The sequence below is a fragment of the Oryctolagus cuniculus genome, chromosome 13, assembly GCF_051225735.1.
Source record: "Oryctolagus cuniculus isolate XC-2025 breed Fujian yellow rabbit chromosome 13, ASM5122573v1, whole genome shotgun sequence".
NCBI classification, from domain to species: Eukaryota; Metazoa; Chordata; class Mammalia; order Lagomorpha; family Leporidae; genus Oryctolagus; species Oryctolagus cuniculus.
The window spans coordinates 98557043-98577364 of record NC_142879.1 but is presented as its reverse complement, the minus strand read 5'-3'; the positions used below and the strand labels follow the sequence as shown (position 1 = coordinate 98577364).

General features: G+C 47.8%; 1 protein-coding gene across 8 annotated transcripts in view; it reads right to left on the bottom strand.

The window, feature by feature from the left end:
- Positions 1-16459: 16459 nt before the first annotated feature.
- Positions 16460-20322, bottom strand: part of LARP4B (La ribonucleoprotein 4B) — a 108614-nt gene continuing 104751 nt past the window's right edge. For all 8 annotated transcript variants that reach the window (XM_089311829.1, XM_089311830.1, XM_089311827.1 and 5 more), the window contains one exon: positions 16460-20216. In XM_089311829.1, the coding sequence (XP_089167955.1) occupies positions 19929-20216 (288 nt within the window). In that variant the 3' untranslated portion in view covers positions 16460-19928. The remainder of the gene's footprint in view (positions 20217-20322) is intronic.

Here is a 20322-nt window from a genome sequence, read left to right as displayed (position 1 = left end):
GCACAAGAGCATCCGCTGCAGTCACGGTACCTCTGCTGCCGTCCCACGTGGTCTTCAGGGTCAAGGCCAGCCCACCACTGGGGGACAACGGCCTCTAGGCTGGTGCCGCAGGAGAAACCTTCAGAAGTACCATGCCCCACAGGTGGCCCCCTTGCTGGCTGGCCTGGGTCTCTGCATAACCAACACACATGAGGACACATGACGCCATGGAAATGCTCTGAGACGTGTGTTTCTTGCCTGGTTGAAGAATTGTTTCCTGCAAGCGATGACCACTGGCTCAGAAAGCCACTGCGAAATGTGTCTGTCCCTAAACCTTCCCACAGGTGTCAGCAGACCCACTGGATGCATCCCAGAACCACAGAGTTCCCGACTGGGCACTGGGGGCTGGGCCTCCTCGGGTTCCTGAGCGTGCACAGCCACCTAAACACAGTTGGCTGGCTCACACCAGCTCACACAAAACAGTAACACATCCACAGTGAAACTAAGTAGTCATCTTTATAGAGAAGTGGTTCTTAAAGTCAGATCTTCAACACAAATCTAAGGACGAGGCCTCTGGGGGATTCTGATGCAGGCCGAAGGTCAGGAGCGACAGGTGCAGGCTCAGATGGTGGAGCATCCGTCCTCAGGTATTCACCCGAATAAGAGAGAACCAGTGTCCAGTTCTTTCACCTCGTTGTAAGCGGAGGGTCGTAGGTTTCCTGGCAACATGTGGACTGGCTGTGTTTCGGTCAAATGGTCACCCCTAGTTTGGTCAGCAATATCTAGGGAAGGGCCGGGGTCCCATATGGCTTTGAGCACAGCTTTGGGGAGTGGGTGGGAAGCAGCTCCATAGAAGAAGGGGGGACTACAGGAGATTGGGGCCCAGCCATACACATGCATAACATGAACAAACAAACAAAAGACATGTGTATGGACCTCTCTGGTGTTACTTTTCACGTTTATTATTGAGGATAGCGGCACCAGAGGGCCAATTTTAGGTCACTGTTGTGTCAAATTAAGCCAACGTTAGTAGATGACAACAATCAATTTCGTGTCGTTTCTCGGGCATCAAAACGCTGCAGAGAAACACGTAAGTGGGACAGGATGGGGCTGGACACCAGAGAACAAATGGAGTCACATGTAGATGTTCAATAATTAAAACTCAAACCATGCTTTTCCATCTAAGTCTCTGCTTGGCACCCACTTGGTCTCTAGAGCTTTGTTTCCTTAAAGTAAATGGGCCGAGGGGAACGTGGTGCAAACCCCATGATTCTGACTCTAAGCTGTGTTTCTGAATATTTTTAAACAACCCTTCGGACTTTCCCTGGGCTCTCAGCTCCATAATGGAAGAGGACAAAACGCTGGCCTCAGCAGAGCCCGATCCACAGCTACTCGTACGTACGTTTTAATATGTCACGCCTTCCGGGGACTGGTTTGACCCTCACCATTCTAGTCTGCTGGGCAGGGGAGAGAGGCTCAAGCACATTTTAATTACAGCTTCACAAAGGGTGGAGAGAAGACCTGTCCCAAGTGATATGAGACAGTGGACCACCGTAAGTGATAGGGCTGGGGTTTGAACTGGTTCTGATGGTCAAAATAAAATAAATGTGTGAGAAGTAAATGCTTGGTTCACTTTCCAAGTAAGCTGTTTAGCTGTGAGTAGACGACTAGCCAACATAAAATAGCCAGCTAGCGTAACAGCTAGGTTACAGAGCACCTGAGAGTTTTCAGGCAAACAGGATGTCAGTGGCCAAAACAGTTGAAGCAAATGCTAGGAAGACTGTAGCCTGGTAGTTATTCAGCCAATGAGGAAGCAGGGGCGGGATCTGTGTGCTAGGAAACAAATAGCTTGCTGTGAACCAGCCTGCGTGTGCTGCTCCACCAGGCGCTGGTCCTGCAAGACTGTTAATAAAGTCTCACGTTCACTGCACTGGCTGCGTCTGAGTCCATCCTTTGATGGGCTGATGAGGCTGTTTCTCACAAGGTTTGTATACAAAAACAATTGTATTTCTATATGCCAGCAATGAAGAATAAGAAATTGAAAAAAAGGCCGCCGCCGCGGCTCACTAGGCTAATCCTCCGCCTAGCGGCGCCGGCACACCGGGTTCTAGTCCCGGTCGGGGCGCCGGATTCTGTCCCGGTTGCCCCTCTTCCAGGCCAGCTCTCTGCTGTGGCCAGGGAGTGCAGTGGAGGATGGCCCAAGTGCTTGGGCCCTGCACCCCATGGGAGTCCAGGAAAAGCACCTGGCTCCTGCCATCGGATCAGCGTGGTGCGCTGGCCGCAGCGCGCCAGCTGCGGCGGCCATTGGAGGGTGAACCAACGGCAAAGGAAGACCTTTCTCTCTCTCTCTCTCTCTCTCTCACTGTCCACTCTGCCTGTCAAAAAAAAAAAAAAGAAATTGAAAAAAATCCCACCATTTATAATCACATCAAAATATGCACTCTGTATGGATAAATCTAACAAAAGATGTGTGTGTCCTACGCATTGCAACTACAAGGCATTGCTGGATGAAATTAAGACCGAGACGTTAGATCAGAGGGCACAAAATTGTCAAGATGCTGTCTTCCCCAAGCGGATCTGTAGCCTGAATGCCTTCCCAACTAACATCCTAGCAGGCTTTTTTTTTCTGTTGAAATGACAAGTTGGGTCTAAAACTTATATTGAAATACAAATACCTAGAATGCTGCCCAAAAAAACTTCAAAAAAAAAGAACAAAGTTGGAGCACCACCTGATTAAAGATATGTTGTAAAGTGATAGCAAACAAGACCATATCGTATTGACATACGGATGGATATACAGACCAAGAAAACACAGGTCAACAGAACCATACATACTCATGACAAAGGTGCCAGAAACCCAAAGGAGAAGCACTTTTTTTAAAAAAATATATTATTTTATTTTATTTGAAAGACAGAGTTACAGAGAGAGGTCTTCCATCTGCTGGTTCACTCCCCAATTGGCCGCAATGGCCAGAGCTGTGCCAATCTGAAGCCAGGAGCCAGGAGCTTCTTCCAGGTCTCCATGTGGGTGCAGGGGCCCAAGGACTTGGGCCATCTTCTACTGCTACCCCAGGCCATAGCAGAGAGCTGGATCATAAGAGGAGCAGCCGGGACTAGAACCAGCGCCCATACGGGATGCTGGTGCTTCAGGCCAGAGTGCTAACCTGCTGTCCAACAGTGCTGGCCTCCAGGTGCACTTTTTGAAACATAGTGCTGGATCCAGTTTCTTCCCCCTCCACTTTCCTCCTTCCCCCTATGCAAAAGAGTCATTTGAGAGGAAAAAAATATTAAGTCAAAATGGATCACAAACCTAAATACAACTGCTGAAACCATAAAGCTTCTAGAAAGAGGGGGCAGGCACTGTGGCATAGCAGATAAAGCTGCTGCCTGTGACATCGGCATCCCATATTGGGCCAGGTTCGAGTCCCAGCTGCTCCACTTCCGATCCAGCTTCCCACTAATGCACCTGGGAAAAGCAGTGGAGGATGGCTCAAGTGCTTAGGCCCCTGCACCCATGTGGGATACTCAAAGAAGCTCCTGGCTCCTGGCTCTGAGCTGGCCCAGCCTTGGTCATTGCAGTCATTTGGGGGAATGAACCAGTGGATGGAAGATCTCTGTCTCTCCCTCTCTCTCTAACTCTTTCAAATAAATAAAATAAATATTAAAAAAAAACTTCTAAAAGAAAAAGGAAGAAAATCTTGGTGATCTTGAGTTTAACAAGTTTTTCATTAAGAACTTTTGCTCTAAAAAGACAGCTACAAAAACGAACAATCAGTGGGGTAAGCCACTGCTTGCAATACCAACATCCAACATCAGAGTGCTGGTGGTTGGAACAGATGCTCTGCTTCCAGTCCAGCTCCCTGCTAATGCACCTGATGGCAGCCCAAGTACTTGGGCCCTTACCACCCACGTGGGAGACCTGGATGTGGCTTCTGGCTCCTGGTTTCCACCTGGCCCAGCCCTGGCTTGCTGGGGTGATTTAGGGAATGAACCAGAGGAAGAAAGATCTCTCTCACTCGCTTGCTCGCTCACTCGCTCTGCCTTTCAAAGAACTAAATAAAACATTAAAAAACAAAACTGAAAAGTGACAGATTGAGATAAGTATTTTCAGAGCATTCGTTCAGAAGACTGTCTCTGGAACACATGACGAAAGGATTGTTGTTGGGGCTGTGTGGGTCCCCTCAACCCCTCCCCAACACAGGAACACTGAAGACCAGGCATTGTTTTTTTAAAATATGTATTTATTTATTTATTTGTCAGTTATGGAGAGAGATGGAGAGACAGAGAGAGTGCTCTTCCATCGCTGGTTCGCTCCCTAAATGGCTGAGCCAGGCTGAAGCCAGGAGCTTCTTCCAGGTGCAGGGAGCTGGATCGGAGTGGAGCGGCTGGGACTGGAACCAGCACCCATATGGGGATCCTGGCATCCCAGGCAGCATCTTTACCTGCTGCACCACCACGGCGGCCCGCGCCAGGAGGCCCCTGGGAAGAAAGTGTCCTTTTACATCTGCAGCAAACACGCAGTCACTGGGGAGTGAAGTCAGAAAACAGCTTCGCCATCCTCATGGCATAAACTTGGAGGCTCTGAGGGCTGAAATCCGAGGAGCTTCTAAGAGCCCTCACGAGGCTTGCTCAAAGAGCCCAAATCTGCTACGAATGAAACGTTCCACAGAAAACATAGGAGAGCTGGGCTGGAAGCTGGCGCGCATCTCTTTGCCTTTCAAATAGGATCTTAAAGGAGGACTTCCCACCCTGCAGACAAAGGAACTCAAAGCAGTGAGCGCTTCAAGCCGGGAGGCGGGCGCCCCCTTGTGGTGTAGTTGTCTCTAACCTGCACAGCCACTCTGGACATTTCTGCCGTTGAAGGGATCCCTTGTTTGTCCACAGCCCCGGGAGACCCTGGCCAGCTGGGGAGACGCTAAGCTATTCAAAATAAAATGTGAAAAATAAAAAAGTCCTTCAGGATGTCCAAGGGCTGTTCTGGTTCTTGAACTTTCTAGTTCTGTTCTATGGGGTAAGGACAGTAAAAGTCACACTGCTCCCAAAAGCATGTGTGTGTGTGTGTGTGTGTGTGTGCCAAGAGCAGGGAGCTGGACCGGCCTCAAAGGGCAGGGCTGCCTAATGTTCTTGTTCCCAGGTCTTAGGAGAAACCCCAGGAGAACGGAGCTCCCTCGCAGCGGGAGGCATAGCTGGGCCGACTGCCGTCTAAACCCGCGCTGCCTGCCACACAGTCAGTCACTGGCCGTGGGGATTCCTGGAGTCCCTGAAGAGTCACATGCACAACAGACTGCAAAAACCTGGTGTGGTGGAAAAATGTCAACTCTTTAATATTTTACACGGATGGGGTGGGTGCTGTGGTGCAGTGAGATAAACTTCAGCTGGAGTCGCTCGCATCCTGTGCTGCTTCCAGTCCTGGCTGCTCCGCTTCAGATCCAGCTCCCTGCTAATGCACCTGGGAAAGCAGCCGAGGATGGCGCAGGTGCTTGGGCCCTGGCCTCCCCCCTGGAAGACCTGGGTGGAGCTCCTGGCTCCTGGCTTTGGCCTGGCCCAGCCTTGGCTATTGCAAGCTGTTGGAGGAGTGAACCAGCAGGTGGCAGATCTGTTCCTCTGCCTTTCAAATACAAATAAACATTAAAAAACGAGGGTCCCTCACTATCTGGCCAAGGCAGGGACAGGAGAGAGGAGTGGCTGGGCCATCCACCTATCTCAGTCGGTTACCTGCTCATCCACCCGGCTGGGGCCGGAGCCGTCTGCCTGGCCAGTGTGGCAGCTCCTTGAAGCAGCTTAGGCTGTTTTGTGAGCATGGAACTGCCAGTCTGGGCTGCCCCCCTACCCCGTGTCTCCTTGCTTTATGGTTCTATAGATGGCCAGGCCCAGGTAAGGTGGGTGGGGGGCTGAGGGCATGTCAGGGAAGGATCAATATACTTTTAGGAAGTGCTTCTAGAACGCATAGAAGTGGAGACACAGAGGATACCACTGTGTCGAAATTAGTGCCACCTATCTCCTCCTTTCGGAACGGGCACGAGTCCCCAGCTCAGCCTCCCCAAGACCACCCTCCCTCCCTGTTCCTCATTCTCTAAAGCACACTCTGGGGTCCCAAGCAGCCCCGAAGCCTGAGACCCTTGGGTGGCTGTTCCTGTGGTGCCTTGCACAGATGGGGAGGTGCTGGCACTATAGCAGGCTTGAGTCAGGAGACCTTGGCTTGCTTTTTTTTTTTTTTTTAACCTATCCTCTCCTGGTGGACGTCCCTGTGTCTCCAGGAAGGGTCTCCCCTTATCTCCCAGGTCAGCACATTCACAAGACCCTACCAGGAAGAAGCGCAGGGTCCGAGCTCAGGGAGGCCCCACCCACCACACTCCCTCTCCGCATCCACTGTCCTGACCCTGGGCCACAGCAAGGGCAGGAGTACAACCAGGACCTGAGCACTGGTCGGCCGTGGTGGACAAAGAAAATACAAAACTGCAACACATTGGAAATGTGAAACTGGTGACATTTCATGGAAATATTGGCAAGTATTGAAAACATCCTTTTTTTTTTTAAAGATTGTGCATTATGACAGTAACCGAGTTGGCTGTTTCCTGTGCATGCACCCTGCTAATATCTTCTCATTTTGTGCTTTAGAAAGCTCGAAGTTCCGTTGCTATTGCACTGCCGTATATTTGATGCAGTCATCCCCAAAAACTAAAGCGGCACAAAAGTGTTGCGTCAGAACAGAAATGCAAATACGAGATGGAACCACATAAAGTTGCTGATGTTGAACTGGTTTTGACCTTCCCAAATGACCATTTCCTTTTTTTTTTTTTTTTTTTTTGAGATGTATTCATTTATTTGAAAGGCAAAGTTGCAGGGAGGCGGAAATCTTCCATCCACTGGTTCTCTCCCCAAATGGCCGCCAACGGTTGGAGCTGGGCTGATCCGAATCCAGGGGCCAGGAGCTTTCTCCTGGTCTCCTATGTGGGTGCAGGGGCCCAAGGACCTGGCCCATCCTCTGCTGCTCTCCCAGGTGCATTAGCAGGAAGCTAGATTGGAAGAGGAGAAGCCGGGACTCGAACTGGCGCTGCAAGTGGAGGGAGGCTTTACCTGCTAGACCACATTGCCAGCCCCCATTTCGTATGGTTAAACCAAACACAACCATAGGCACTGTGCACATAAACCGAGCGTGGGGGTCAGACACGTGGGCCTGCAGGAGCTGGGCAAAGGTGTGTGGAAGATGGTATTCTGCATGAAGAGCTGCCAGCAATGTTCTAAGAACACAGAGACTGAACCCCTGGAAACAGCTTCACCTCTTACTCACCCGACTGCTGGGCATGGGCAGACAGGGTCACAGGCCTCACACCATTTTCAAGCAAAGGTTGAAGGCTTCTCTAAACAAGCCATACTAAGAACAAAATGGAGGGGACCTATGGGCACCGGTTCGAGTCCTGGCTGCTCCATTTCCGACCCAGCTCCATGCTAAAGCGCCTGGGAAAGCAGTAGAAGATGACCCCAGAGGGAGCTCCCGGCTTCAGCCAGGCCCAGCCCCGACTGAACCAGCAGGTGGGAGATCTCTCAGTGAGGCCCAAATATGTCTCATCCACAGTGAAAAGGCATGACAGTGACTCCCAAGTAGCAGAGGGTGGGTACGCATTTCTGCCTTTCACGTACCATGAGCTCACGTATGTTTGGGCACAACAGCATGGTTCTTGTCTGTGTGGCAACAGGGTAATGAATGTCCCCAACTGAGACAGAGCCCTAGGAACCAAAAAGAACAGGGATGCTCCAGATACAAAGAAAAGTTTACCGGGGCAACTTAGATATGGGGATCCCAGCCCAGGGTGGGCACGCAGTCTGGGCAGAGCTGTAGCAAGGTTGTTTTCTGCACAGAACAGGCGAGGCAAGGGTTTGGTACTTCTACAGACCACACGGGAGCTGGGGGTGGGAGCCGTGTGTGACAACATTCCTTTCCTGTGCTTGTGGGGAGTTAGCCACTCAGGCATCTTGGTCATCTGTGACTCTATCAGCTAGGCTTGTGACAACGGCTGGAGAGCGGCGCCAGGTAGCCGGACAGTCAAGTGTCCCCAGAGAGAGGGCAAGGTGGAGTGGGAGGGACTCAAGATGGCGTTGTCACAGGGGTTTATAACTGGAGGGGGTCTCTCTTCTTTGGGAGACGGAAGCTCACTCTGGCTGACCTGTGATCGCTCCCCTTGCTTGGAGAAATACTTTAATTTAAAACTGCTCGTCAAGAAAACCCCCATTCGCAAATCTGGGAGCTTCTGGCTCACTACGAACTAAATTTATGCTGATGACATCCCAATTTGTATTTGCAGTTTAGCTCTCTTCTCCAGGTTCTGGGCTTGGGCACTGCTTGTCTATTTGACAGCCCCACTCCCGTAGCATCACAGGCATTTCAAGGTTGAGAATCCTGCTTCCCTCTCCCCAGGCTTGTTTCCAACCCTGACTTCCACGGCTCTGCAAATGCAACCATCCCCAAGGCTTCGAGTTATTTAAGCTGGAAACTGGGATTGACCCCCGCTGTGCTTAGTTCTCTTGCCCGCGCAGTCCACCAGGCAGTCCCAGCACTCTGTAGGCTGCCCTCCTTGCAAGCCTCCCCAGAGCTCTCTCCCATCACTCCTATAGATTCCCCTCCGCTTTATTTCCCACAAGGCAGCAACAACAATGTTCTAAAACTTAAGTTGCTTCGTTCAGCTTTTATTCAAAAAAATATTCTTAAAGACTTTTTGTCCAGTTCCAGGCACCGGGAGAATGGCAATGAACATAACATATACATGTAAATAAATCCCTGACGCAATGAAGTGTGCCTTCTCCTAGGGGCCAGCAGACAATAAACCAGATAAACTTGGCATCTATTAGATGGTGATTAGAAGGTGAGCAAAAAGAAAGCAGGCAATGCAAATTCCTGCAAGGGCAGGGGACAGTCAGGGAAGGTGACACTGAACAGAGGCCAGCCTGGAGTGAGGAAGGAGCCCGGGGAGATCGCTGTGGGACACGAGGCAGAAGGGCATTCCGGAGAGGGAGAGGGAGGGGCTTCCAGATCATGCAAGCGATGTGGGTGCTGCTAAACAGCTTTGAGCAAGGGGATGGCAAAAGACCACCTTGGCTGGTGTGTCAGGGAAAGACTGAGGGTGTAGACAGGGAGACCAGTGAGGAGGTTACTCCAGGTCCACACCTTGTAGCAGCTTCCATGATGTCTTGGGAGGGAAGAGGTATCTGCTGCAGTAGGGTGGGAAGACGGTGTAGTCAAGATCTGGGACACGAGCTTGGAGGGAGCTGTCCCCAGGATGTACAAGGCTGAATCACTTTCAGTTGTGGACACGGGCAAGTTTGAATTGCCTGTTGGACATACCCAGGGAGACCGGAGTTACTGGCAAAAGTCCAGGGTGGGGGGCAGGGGGAGAGAGGGGGAGTCAGCAGCCTGTGGCTGACACTTGCCTGTGGGTCTCACAGGGTCTCAATCAGTGTTTGGAATGGATCAGGCTGCAGAGGGGCACACAAGACATCCATCCTGTGCCAGGGATGCTCCAGGCACTGGGGAGGGAGTGAGGCAGCAAACTCAGTAGCTTCAGTACTGACATACTGATGCAAATAAGATGAGACATGCGGCAGAGGGGCTGGGGCCATCTCCCTGTGGGTTCTGTACTGTGCAAAAAGTAGGGAGAAGAGGATTCCAGGATGAGACAGAAGGGCGCGAGGCTTGGAGGTGGAGCAGGTTGGTTGTGCTGCAGAACAAAAAAAGGCAGTGTGGGTGGAGCGACAGGGGTCCCAGATAAACTGAATGTAACTAAGGAGCAGGTGATGCTGAGACTGTGGCTTGGTACAACAGGAAGCTACTGGAGGATTTTCAGCAAGGGAACGGCGCACTGTGGTTCACACCACGACGAACCTCTGGCTGGTGCGGACAGGGGGACTGGAGCCTAGGTAAGAGGCACTCACGAAGCAGTTGTTTGGGGGTGTCTTATGAAGGGGCAGTTCCCAGGACTCTGATGGATTAAATGGAAGAGCGAGGAAACACAGTCAGAATGGCTCAGGTGTCAGCCTGAGGGACTGGATAGGTTGGGTATGAGCTGTTTGGGAGGCGAGCAGGAGGAATCTGAATTATAATATATCTGAGACTAGGACCAAATTCAAGTGGCCACGTCAAGGAAGGAGGTAAGGGACAGGGCAGGGTTGGAGATAAGCACCCAGTGCAGCTATGTTGTCCCTGCTTTCCCGACAACGCTGATTTTGGTTAGGGACCCACCTCTTCACGTGGTCCCATCACAGAGTCAGAGGCGTAGATCTAACTGGTCTAAAAGTTTGCTCGCCTGCTGGTGACTGGGCACCAGCTCCGGCCAAGAGATGAGAAACTTCCTAGCAAAACCTGTATTCCCAAAAGCCACACGACAAGAACTTCATTCTCCACCCCTCTGCCCACGGGATGTTATGTCTGCCTGCGTACTTCCCAGTGCCACAGCACTCTGGCTGGCTGCAGGGCAGGGACATGGAGGCATCAGGCCTTCTTCCCTGACGTCCTTGAGCTCTGCCTTCCTCAGCAGTGCCAGAATGCACGGTCCTGCTGCCCAGCGGGACGCATGCTGCGTATTTCTGTTCTGAAGTTGAGGGGGGTAGAAGGGGGGCACCTGGCACGAGCCTTTTAGCAGCCTGGTGTACAAAGGTCTCGACAAGAAGAAACTAACCAGTAAAGAAAAAAGCAGGGATACCGAAGAGAGGGCACTGAACAAATTAGCTGGGAAGCCAGGGATGGACCCTCCCATTAGTGAAGCGCCTCTTCAGCCCTGCCCTCCGTCCCCACCCTCCTCGTGTGCACCTGTTCTAGTGTGAAGCCCCTGACTGACGGGTTTGTGTGTTGCTTTTGTGTCTCTGAGTGCGATAAACAGATTCATACAGATGCTTTAAAAGGGGGGACGTGGGTGAATTGCGGCTGACAGAAGGGCTGCCTGCCAGCTTCAGCACCAAAGCCTGTCTCTCCGCGCTCAGCTCACATTTCAAGGAGTGTCTGGTTCACCCAGACTCATGGGAGGTGGGGAACATGACGACTGGTCGCCTGGCTTACGAGGTCAACATCTGCCTGTGTGTCGCCCTTCAGTTTACTCTTTCGATAGGTCAAGGGTGCGAGTCATTTCATCTGGAAAACGCTTCGTGAAGCCATGCGCTCAGACGGATTTGTAAACCGCACTCCACCTTTTGCTGTCGAGTTTCAATGACTGTGTCAGGTTTGCTCTAAATACTTTACCCGTATCATCAGATTACTCTTCTGAGCTTAAAAAAAAAAAAAATCTACTGGTTGCAAACAAGCCTAATATGAATAGAAACTGGCTTTAGCCAAAAGGGGACCTGTCAGCATATACAAGTATACCTGAAAGCTTGGGAGGCAGGTCTGGCCTCGGGACTGGTCTCATTCAGTGGGGTCTTTGACAGCATCCAGTCCACGCTTGCTCCGTGCTACTCTGCATTCTCTTCAAGACAGCTGCCTTCATGGGAGTTAAAAAAAAAAAAAAAAGGCTCTGCCGTTTTCTGTCCAGCAAACGAGGAGGGAGGACCATCTCAGCTGAGAAGACAGCAGATTCCGCCAGAAGTTTCCACAAGTCTTCTTCTATCTCGTGACTAGCATTTGATCACATGTCTAGCCAGAATCAGTCACAGTGGGCACAGGAATAGTGTGGCCTGAGACTTGTGTGGCTGAGAATCATGGATGGTTTCTCAAACGACCTGGATGTTGTCTGCCTGGGGCTGGGCCATAGGAGGTAGGCGGGGTCACGGTTCCATTTGATAATGAGGAACCAGGTCCAGAGCAAATCGACAACTTGCTCAAGGCTATGTGAGAGCAGGGGACACTTGTAGAAGCAGCTGGATCCTAGAGTGCCCACTCCGGCAAACATAACCTGACAGCACAGAGGGCTTTGTCCCCCCACCCCACCCCCAAATGTAGTATTTCTGACCCAGAATTAAGACTTGGAAAATTCTAACGCCCCGGGAAGGCAAGAGAAAAAGAAACAGAGCAAAAAGAGAACAAATAATAAAATGGCAGACACAGCCCTAACATGTCAATAATCACCATAAGTGTAAATGGTCTACACATACAGAGATTGGCCAGAGCAGGTTGAAAAACACAACCCAACTACACAAGGTCTACAAGCAATTCTCCTCTAACACAATGACATAAGTGGGTTGAAAGAAAACCTATGGAAAACAGTAGCTCACACAAACAGTAGCGGAACAGAAGAAAAACGCCGCCACCAAGAACAGTTACTTGAGAGATAATCTAATGGTGAAGGGCGGACCCAATAGGCAGGCATAACAATCCTAAACGCACATGCACCAATCAGCAGTCTCAAAAAACATGAAGCAAAAACTGAGTTGGAAAGGGAAACTGCAGAAAGGACAAATCTATTCTTATGGCTGGCACTTCAACCCGCCACTCTCAGCAGTTCTAAGAACAAAGACAGAAAGTCACCACCAAGGATGCAGAAGTGACCACCACGTCCAACCAAGAGGACGTCACCGACACTTACAGAACATTTGCCCAGGTAACCACCTGCGGGTCAGAAAAGAAACCTTCAGGTATCTGAGAGCTGAAATCCTGCAGTGGTCACTGATCACAGAGAAAGCATTAGACACCACCCACAGAGTGACAACTGGGAAATCTCCAAACACTGGGAAATCAGACAACATACTTCTAAATGATCCGTGGGCCAAAGAAGCAATGTCAAAGGAAATTCTGAAAGGTACATGGAACGGAGAGGTCCCGAGAGGGAAACTGAACACTAAATGCTTACATGAGAAAATATTTTAAATCAGTAAGTTGTTACCAAGAAACTAGGAAAATAAGAGCAAAATAAACCTCAAGAAAGCTTGGGGGAAAATGAAACAAATCAGCAACTTTCGGTTGTGCTACTTCCGACTCAGGTTTCAGGTCTGAAGCTTCTTACTGGGGCCGGAGGGGCTGCTTGCTTTCTCTCTGGTGACTCCACTGCCTATTAAAAAAACACAATCCACCTTTTGCTGCTTAATTCTCAATAACTGCTACTATGCCGGGTAAACACTCCCACGGGGCTCAGGTGCTGAGCAGCACCCTAAGTCCCATATTCACTGTGGGAGCAGGCTAGTAAAGACAGGTACTTTGCTTTCGAGCTAAATGTGGTGCTGGCGGCATTGGTCATAGAACAGGCTCTGAGCCTGCAGAGGGGTGCTCTGCTGACCAGGGGTCTTCATCTGCGGCTAAGCCAGCTGTTGGCCTCTGAGCGGTTTTCTAATTCCACTGTACTGTAGTCACTTCCTTTGACGCGGAGTGGGACGAAGAGGAAGAGCGCTTACAAGGGGACTTAAAATACATAGAAAAATGAAACTGAAAGAACGAATTTTGGCACAAAATTTTTTTATGTGTGGGAAATATACGATGGAAAAAAAACTACACACAGACATCAACTTTTACTTCAAAATAAACTCGTATTTTTAATTCCATTTTCTTGCAAACTTCTTGAAGTACTCCTTGTAGTTTCAGGATGTGTGTGGAACTAGTTCTCTGGTTCTCTTGATTTTTTTTTTTTTTAATTGACAGGCAGAGTGGACAGTGAGAGAGAGACAGAGAGAAAGGTCTTCCTTTGCCGTTGGTTCATCCTCCAATGGCCGCTGCACTGCGCTGATTCGAAGGCAGGAGCTAGGTGCTTCTCCTGGTCTCCCATGGGGTGCAGGGCCCAAGCACTTGGGCCATCCTCCACTGCACTCCCTGGCCACAGCAGAGAGCTGGCCTGGAAGAGGGGCAACCGGGACAGAATCCAGCGCCCCGACCAGCACTAGAACCTGGTGTGCCGGCGCCGCTAGGCAGAGGATTAGCCTGTTGAGCCGCGGCGCCGGCTCTCTTGATATTTCATAACTCAGTTCCTAGAAAGGCCACAGATTAGCTTCCTCTGTCAGTTTCAAGACGCACTATGAAGATGACTAGTGGCTGTGGCCATGGTGGCACCAGGACAAGTGTATCCAGTTCTTCATCCTTCAGACTATCCCAAATTTGTCTAAGCACAACAATCATTTGGTTCAGCAGGTGTGGGATGGAGCCCAAAATTGTTTTAACAAGTACTCTTGGGGGCTGGTGCTGTGGTGCAGTGGGTTAAAGCCCTGACCTGAAGTGCTGGCATCCCGTATGGGCGCCGGTTCTAGTCCTGGCTGCTCCTCTTCTGATCTAGCTCTCTGCTATGGCCTGGGAAAGCAGAAGATGGCCCAAATCCTTGGGCCCCTGCACCCACGTGGGAAAAATGGAAGAAGCTCCTGGCTCCTGGCTTTGGATCGGTGCAGCTCCAGCTGTTGCAGCCAATTGGGGAGTGAATCAGCAGATGGAAGACCTCTCTCTCACACTCTCTCTCTCTGCTCCCTTCTCTCTCTGTGTAACTCTTCCAAATAAATAAATAAATCTTTAAAAAAAAAAAATCTTAAAAAAGAAAAAAAGCTAATGTTATGGCGAGTCTTTCATACACTGAATATAAATGCCTAAACATTAATCCTGCAGATAGGCGTACACCTGTTCAATAAATAAATGAGTTCAATAAATAAATAATGCAAAGAAAACGTGCTCTTGGATGAAACTGACCCTTAGGGGGCCCTTGCCCATGTAGGACAGGTTACCTACTCTGGAAGCTCCATCTTAGTCTCCTGAATGCTCACTCTGCAGGTCCCCAAAGGCTCCCAATCCTGACCACCGTCCCCACTGCACTGGCAGCCCTGTGAGGGCAAGGCTCAGCCCTTCTGGCAAAGCACTAGGGTGCCTCACGCTCACTACCGACTCGTGCAAGGCACAAGTTTTATAAACGGTGGAAAACCAAGTGATGAGGTCTCTGGGCAAGCTCTCTGAACGCTTCTGCTGTGTGCTTTCTTCTTTGATTTACTCTTCTACCTCTCCGTGGTGGGCCAGGGATAAAGTATGTTAAAAACAACAGCAGCAGCAGCAACCCATAAAACAAAAACAATCCAAATATATCTTACTTGGATCAGGACCAGCAATACACAGTGATCTGCTGATGGCTCCTCTTGAACAGCTGCTTGTCCAGTGAGAAACATAGGATCTTAACATTATCAGAAGATGTGGAGGCACCCAGAAATGGGATGCAATTTCAAGCTTGGGGTAGGGGTGGAGGGGAGGGTGGGGGCGAGGGTGGGATCTGAACAACTGGGATTTACTTATTGCTCATCTCCCACGACCATGAATCAATGTGCCTTGGTCCTCCTGCTGGCGCAGACCAACTGACCCCCAAGACCCCCAACAGAGCAGCCAAACCACAGATGTATGATGATCATTTTAAGCCACCACCAACTTAGGGCGTAGTTGGTTACATGGCCATAGCAAACCAAAACCTTATTGTTTCTTCTCCAAATTTTTCAGGCCAATGCTGTGCACAGAGAACACACATTCAATAAATCTTCACTAGGTTAACAAATATTTGCTGAGCACCTACTATGTTGCAGATTGTGTTCTAAAAGTAGGAGATACGATGGTGATGTACATGGATATGATTCCTGTCCCTATGGCTAGTTCCAACAAAGAGATTCTCAGCGATGCAGAATGATGGATGAATTAAGCACTGTGGTGCCTGTTCAGAAACGGAAGTAGAGATGCTATAGAGAGCCAAACAAAGATCAATTCATTTGTGGGTGGGAACACTGTAAATAACAAAGTGGCATTAACTGATTCTGGAAAAGGGTACTTCCATATGGCAAAAAGTGAAATCAGCTTCATATACACACATGATCAGTTCCAGCCAGATTAAGATACTACAAGTCTGCAGCAGGGAAAGACTTCTCAAACAATACCAAGACTCTCAAACCATAAAGGAGATAACGGATAAATTTTACTGCATAATAGTTAAAAACTATGAAAGGTACTTCTCTAAAATAAATGGTAGATTGAGAGAAAACATTTGTAACATACATAACACAGGAGTAACAGCCAGCATAGAGAATATCAAGTCAGTAAGAAAAGTAGAAAAATGGGAAAGAGACACGGAAACACAATTCACGGTAGAGGAGAAACCAGTCAACGGACATGTTAATCAGATAATCTGTCCACCAAACAGCAAGCTAAGAGTGCTGGCATCACTATTATTTACGGATAAGTCAATCACTTTGTTTTCTATAGTGGTGTCAGGATCTGAAAAGTCAACATCTACTCCAAATAACTTGATGGAGATGTCTTAGGAGAGGTACAGCCATTTTAACAAAAACAAATAAATCCTGATGCAGGAGTATTTATTTTTGTGGTAAACTGTGGATTTAATGATTTCCCAGGAATATTTGTTTTTTAATGCTCACTCTGAATACCCTAAAATCCTGTTGCTTCAGTCAACTCACACATGGGGCTCAGAAGCCTTTATAACTCAAGCAAGTTTACACACACGTGTTTCTCATTTACACTGAGGGGATATAGAAACAAATCATATTTTAAAAAAGATGCATTCTTGAAGTAATTTTTAATTTAAAAGAAAATCAAAAGAAAAACTGAACAGTGCCTAAATCTTTATTTTTCATAACCTACATTTTTTTTTCAAATTAGACAGTTTTACACTGAATGACACAAAAGGAAACTTAAATTACCAATAGTTTACATGTAAGCTTGATTCCAGTCTTAATGAAAAGAAGTAGAACAAAAACAAAAACCCTCAAGAAAGCTTCCACATTACACTCCCATCTTGTGAACTGGCAGCTGTTACTGCTCCTTAAATCTTCGATTGTCTGCTGCTTTCTGTGTAACAGGCTATGAAGCACACAAAACCCACAACTATAACTCACTGAAGGGGATACAAAGACAGGTATGCACCATTAGTCACCTGTTGTGATACACCGAACCAGTTTTTAAATGTAAACTGCAGACATCCTGACCAATACAGCAACGTAAGACATTCCCGCCATTGGCTAGTGGCGACCAGTGATGCGATGACAGGAGGGACTGTTTGGAAACACCATGACACCAACTCTTAAGAGAACAACTACTCTACTTGAAATTCACGTCTGGTGAAATGGGACCAGGTTCTTATTCCTATATTTCCAAATGGTAAGTAACATCACACAATTTTACAAGTTAAAATGTCATTTGTGATTGCTGTATCTCTGATTCTATAACTTGAGGTACTGCTGGGGGTGGGGAAAGGAATGAGTTAAATTTTAAAAATTGTATGAAAGCCACATATCATTAGCTGTATGTGAAATTAGCAACAGTCTCTATGTGCCGTCACAGCTTCCTATTGTGAAAACTCCCATTTTTTTTTTTTTTTTCTGAGTGGAACATCTCCAAAGCAATATCAGACAGGCTTTTTGTTCAACATTAAATAGCTATTTGGCATATCACCTTTGCTATAAAAATCACATCTGAGCAAGGTTTCAGCTCTGGATGCAACAGACTGTCGCTGGCTAAGCAGTAATTACAGTGTACTGACCTCGTCCGCTGGCAGCAGAACCCACCAGCACAGCCCCTTCTCTGTGCGATGCTACTCCACGTGCCCACTGCTCTCCTGCATGCTGCTCTTGAGCTCTAGCCTTTTAGCTTGCAAACAACCAACCACAGTTGGCTCTAATCACACACACGTCGTGCTGCAAAGCTCACACGCTGGGGAAAGGACTTACTGTTACAGACCCACTGGTGTGTGGGGACAGGGATGGCTGAGCACACCCTGGCACCTCTTTTCAAAGAAGTGACACAAAGGGCCCCGGATCTCAGAGCTTGCCCTCTGAGTGTTTACAGAATCTCTTGGTTTGGTTTGAAGAGGTCAATTATTTCCGAGTTTTCGATCCAGCGATCTGACAGCTACCAAGAAATTAATTCTCCCATTCCTTTATCAGGCATTTTAAACTTATTAGCACTGTGTGTATTTCTACGTCTCTGAATAATGACTACTGCCCTGAAGGAAACCGTGAGACACACCAGGCAGGTTTTCCTCTGGTAGGGTAAATCACACTTAGCAATATATGATTCGATTTAGTAATTCATTTTTCACTTTGACTTAAAAGATCCTACCAGTTTCTGCTTTCTACATTGTACTTCGGAATTCTTTCACATTAGATATGACTAGTATGCATTTCCATACTTTGCAAGAGAGTATGAAAACATCTCACGGCTTTTAATAAGACTTTCCATTTCCCTTTTGCAGCAAAGAGGCAAAATCAGTTCAACACACCAGTATGAGAGGGGGGGAAAAACCTCAACAAATTAAAATAATATTCAAACCACAACATTTAGTTTATCTACATCCAGCTCAACATCAACATTTATAATATATCAATAATTTTTATCAGATTTTCTCTGTAGGGTACCTTTTTTAATATGTTCTGATTATTTACAACTGTACAAGCAAAGCACACTCCCAAGTGCACATATTTAATACAGTATCAACTATTTGCATTTACAGGATTTTTCAACAATCTGAAAAAAGATCAACTGTTTAAGATCCTTAAGGTATATTACAAAAACTACTGCTAGTTCTTGTACTATGGTATGCTTACTCAGTAAAACTAGCGACAAGAGATCCACACGGTAACTGAGTAACTCTGATCCACTCACGCCAACCCAGGGGCCGGTCTCCATGAACTCTAAGCTGTCTTATACAAAAGTTAAGGCAAAGTCATTTTCAAGTTTAAATAAAATTCAAGTCTTTAAATATTGGATGGAAATAATTTTTTAAAAAAAAAACAACCTCAGTCTTGTTAAATAACATTTTGTGGAATAAACTGTATGGTTACATGTAGCAGGAAATATTTTAATGTCTGCTGCTTAGAATACTTAAAGAAAAATTTTAGGCATTTTAAAACAAAATAATTTATATTTAAATTTATTATAAACTTGCTAACTTTAGTGCATCCTTGTTCTTCAGAAGTACAACACTTCTAGAAGGGAATCAATGAGACCCTCATCTTGGAGGTAAAAAGAGCAACAATTTTTGTCCTCCACCAGCCAAAGAGGGGAAAAAACCACAAACACCATTCTCTCACCATTTTACATAACTTTAAATCCATGTGCTGATGCAGAGGTTCAGGAAGACGTCCACATGGAGCTAAGATGAGGACTCTCTTCAGAGAGTGCCTGGGGGCGGGGAGCATGGACAGAAATGTGCATGCAGCAGGTGCACCAGGCCAAGAGCCAGAGCAGCCAGCTCACGGGGATCATAAACCACTCCATGGTACAACGTCCTGGCAACGTGTCAGTGGCCAACAAAGTATATTTGCATTTAGGTTCTATTCACAATGTGCTTTGAATTGATTTTAGGTAATAGCCACTTGCAATTAAAGGGAGAAGCTGGCTACTTGCTGGCAGGACGTCAAGACTCAAAGCTTTCAGGTTTCTCTAGGGTGCGCTCTGCAGGTTCTTTCTGCCCACTGGATCCAAAGAGACCTATATGTACATTTCTATGTATTTTTAAATGCTAGAATCACTTGTTAACAGTTTAGATGAAAGCACAGCTCCCATGCCAGTGTGTCGGCAACCTGACACTGCCAACCCCTTTCCACCTCGAGGCCAAGGCCGCCCTTGCCAGCCCTCATCCATCTGCTGGGGCATCTGAGATACGCACTTGCAGATCAATATTATTTAAAAAAAAAATGAAGTAGCATAGTTCCCTTAATTTAGAAAAACTCACTATATATAGCTTGCATTCAGAGCCACATGGAGGCTTAATAAAAAACATCAATCTGTTGGGATAAATGCATTTTCTATCCTGAAAAAAATCAGACTTATGCATCACCTCCAGTTAAGCACCAACCTAAAATAAGGTTTATATTAATTAAATCCTGAAAAACAGATTTTTTTTTCCAAGAAGGGGAGAATCCGACTCACAGAAGAAAAAATAACTTGCAGGCATTCCATGGGCCTCACAGACACTGCAAGCGCCTAACCAGCGACTCATTCTCGTACTGAGTGGGAAGAGTGTTTCATTTGTGGTTAATACAGCTCTTTGCAACCCCTCCCAGACATACGGTTTTCACTGAGGAGACTTGGGGGGAGTGTTCTGTTCTCTGTGAAGACGCTTCCCAACAGCTGGGGGCGAGGGCCGGCGCCCAGGCTGCCGCCTCTGGTCTTTGGGGGCTCCGGGAGTGGACTTGAGGGCAGGGGGCTCCCTATATCTCTCCACAGGCTCAGCGAGCTTCTTTTCTTCCTTCCCACAACCGCCAGGGTTTGGCTTTTGTTCTTTTGGGGGTTGCAATGGGGAAGAAGGCGGCTCTTTACTCGTTCTCTGACAAATCTCCGCGTAACTGGGCTTTCGCAATTCCTGGAAGCAGACAAACATGGCATTACATGCAAAAAATGGTTTCTCCAGGGACAACATGGGGAACAAAGTTTACTTAGACAAAAACAAAGTTTTCAGCTGTAACTAA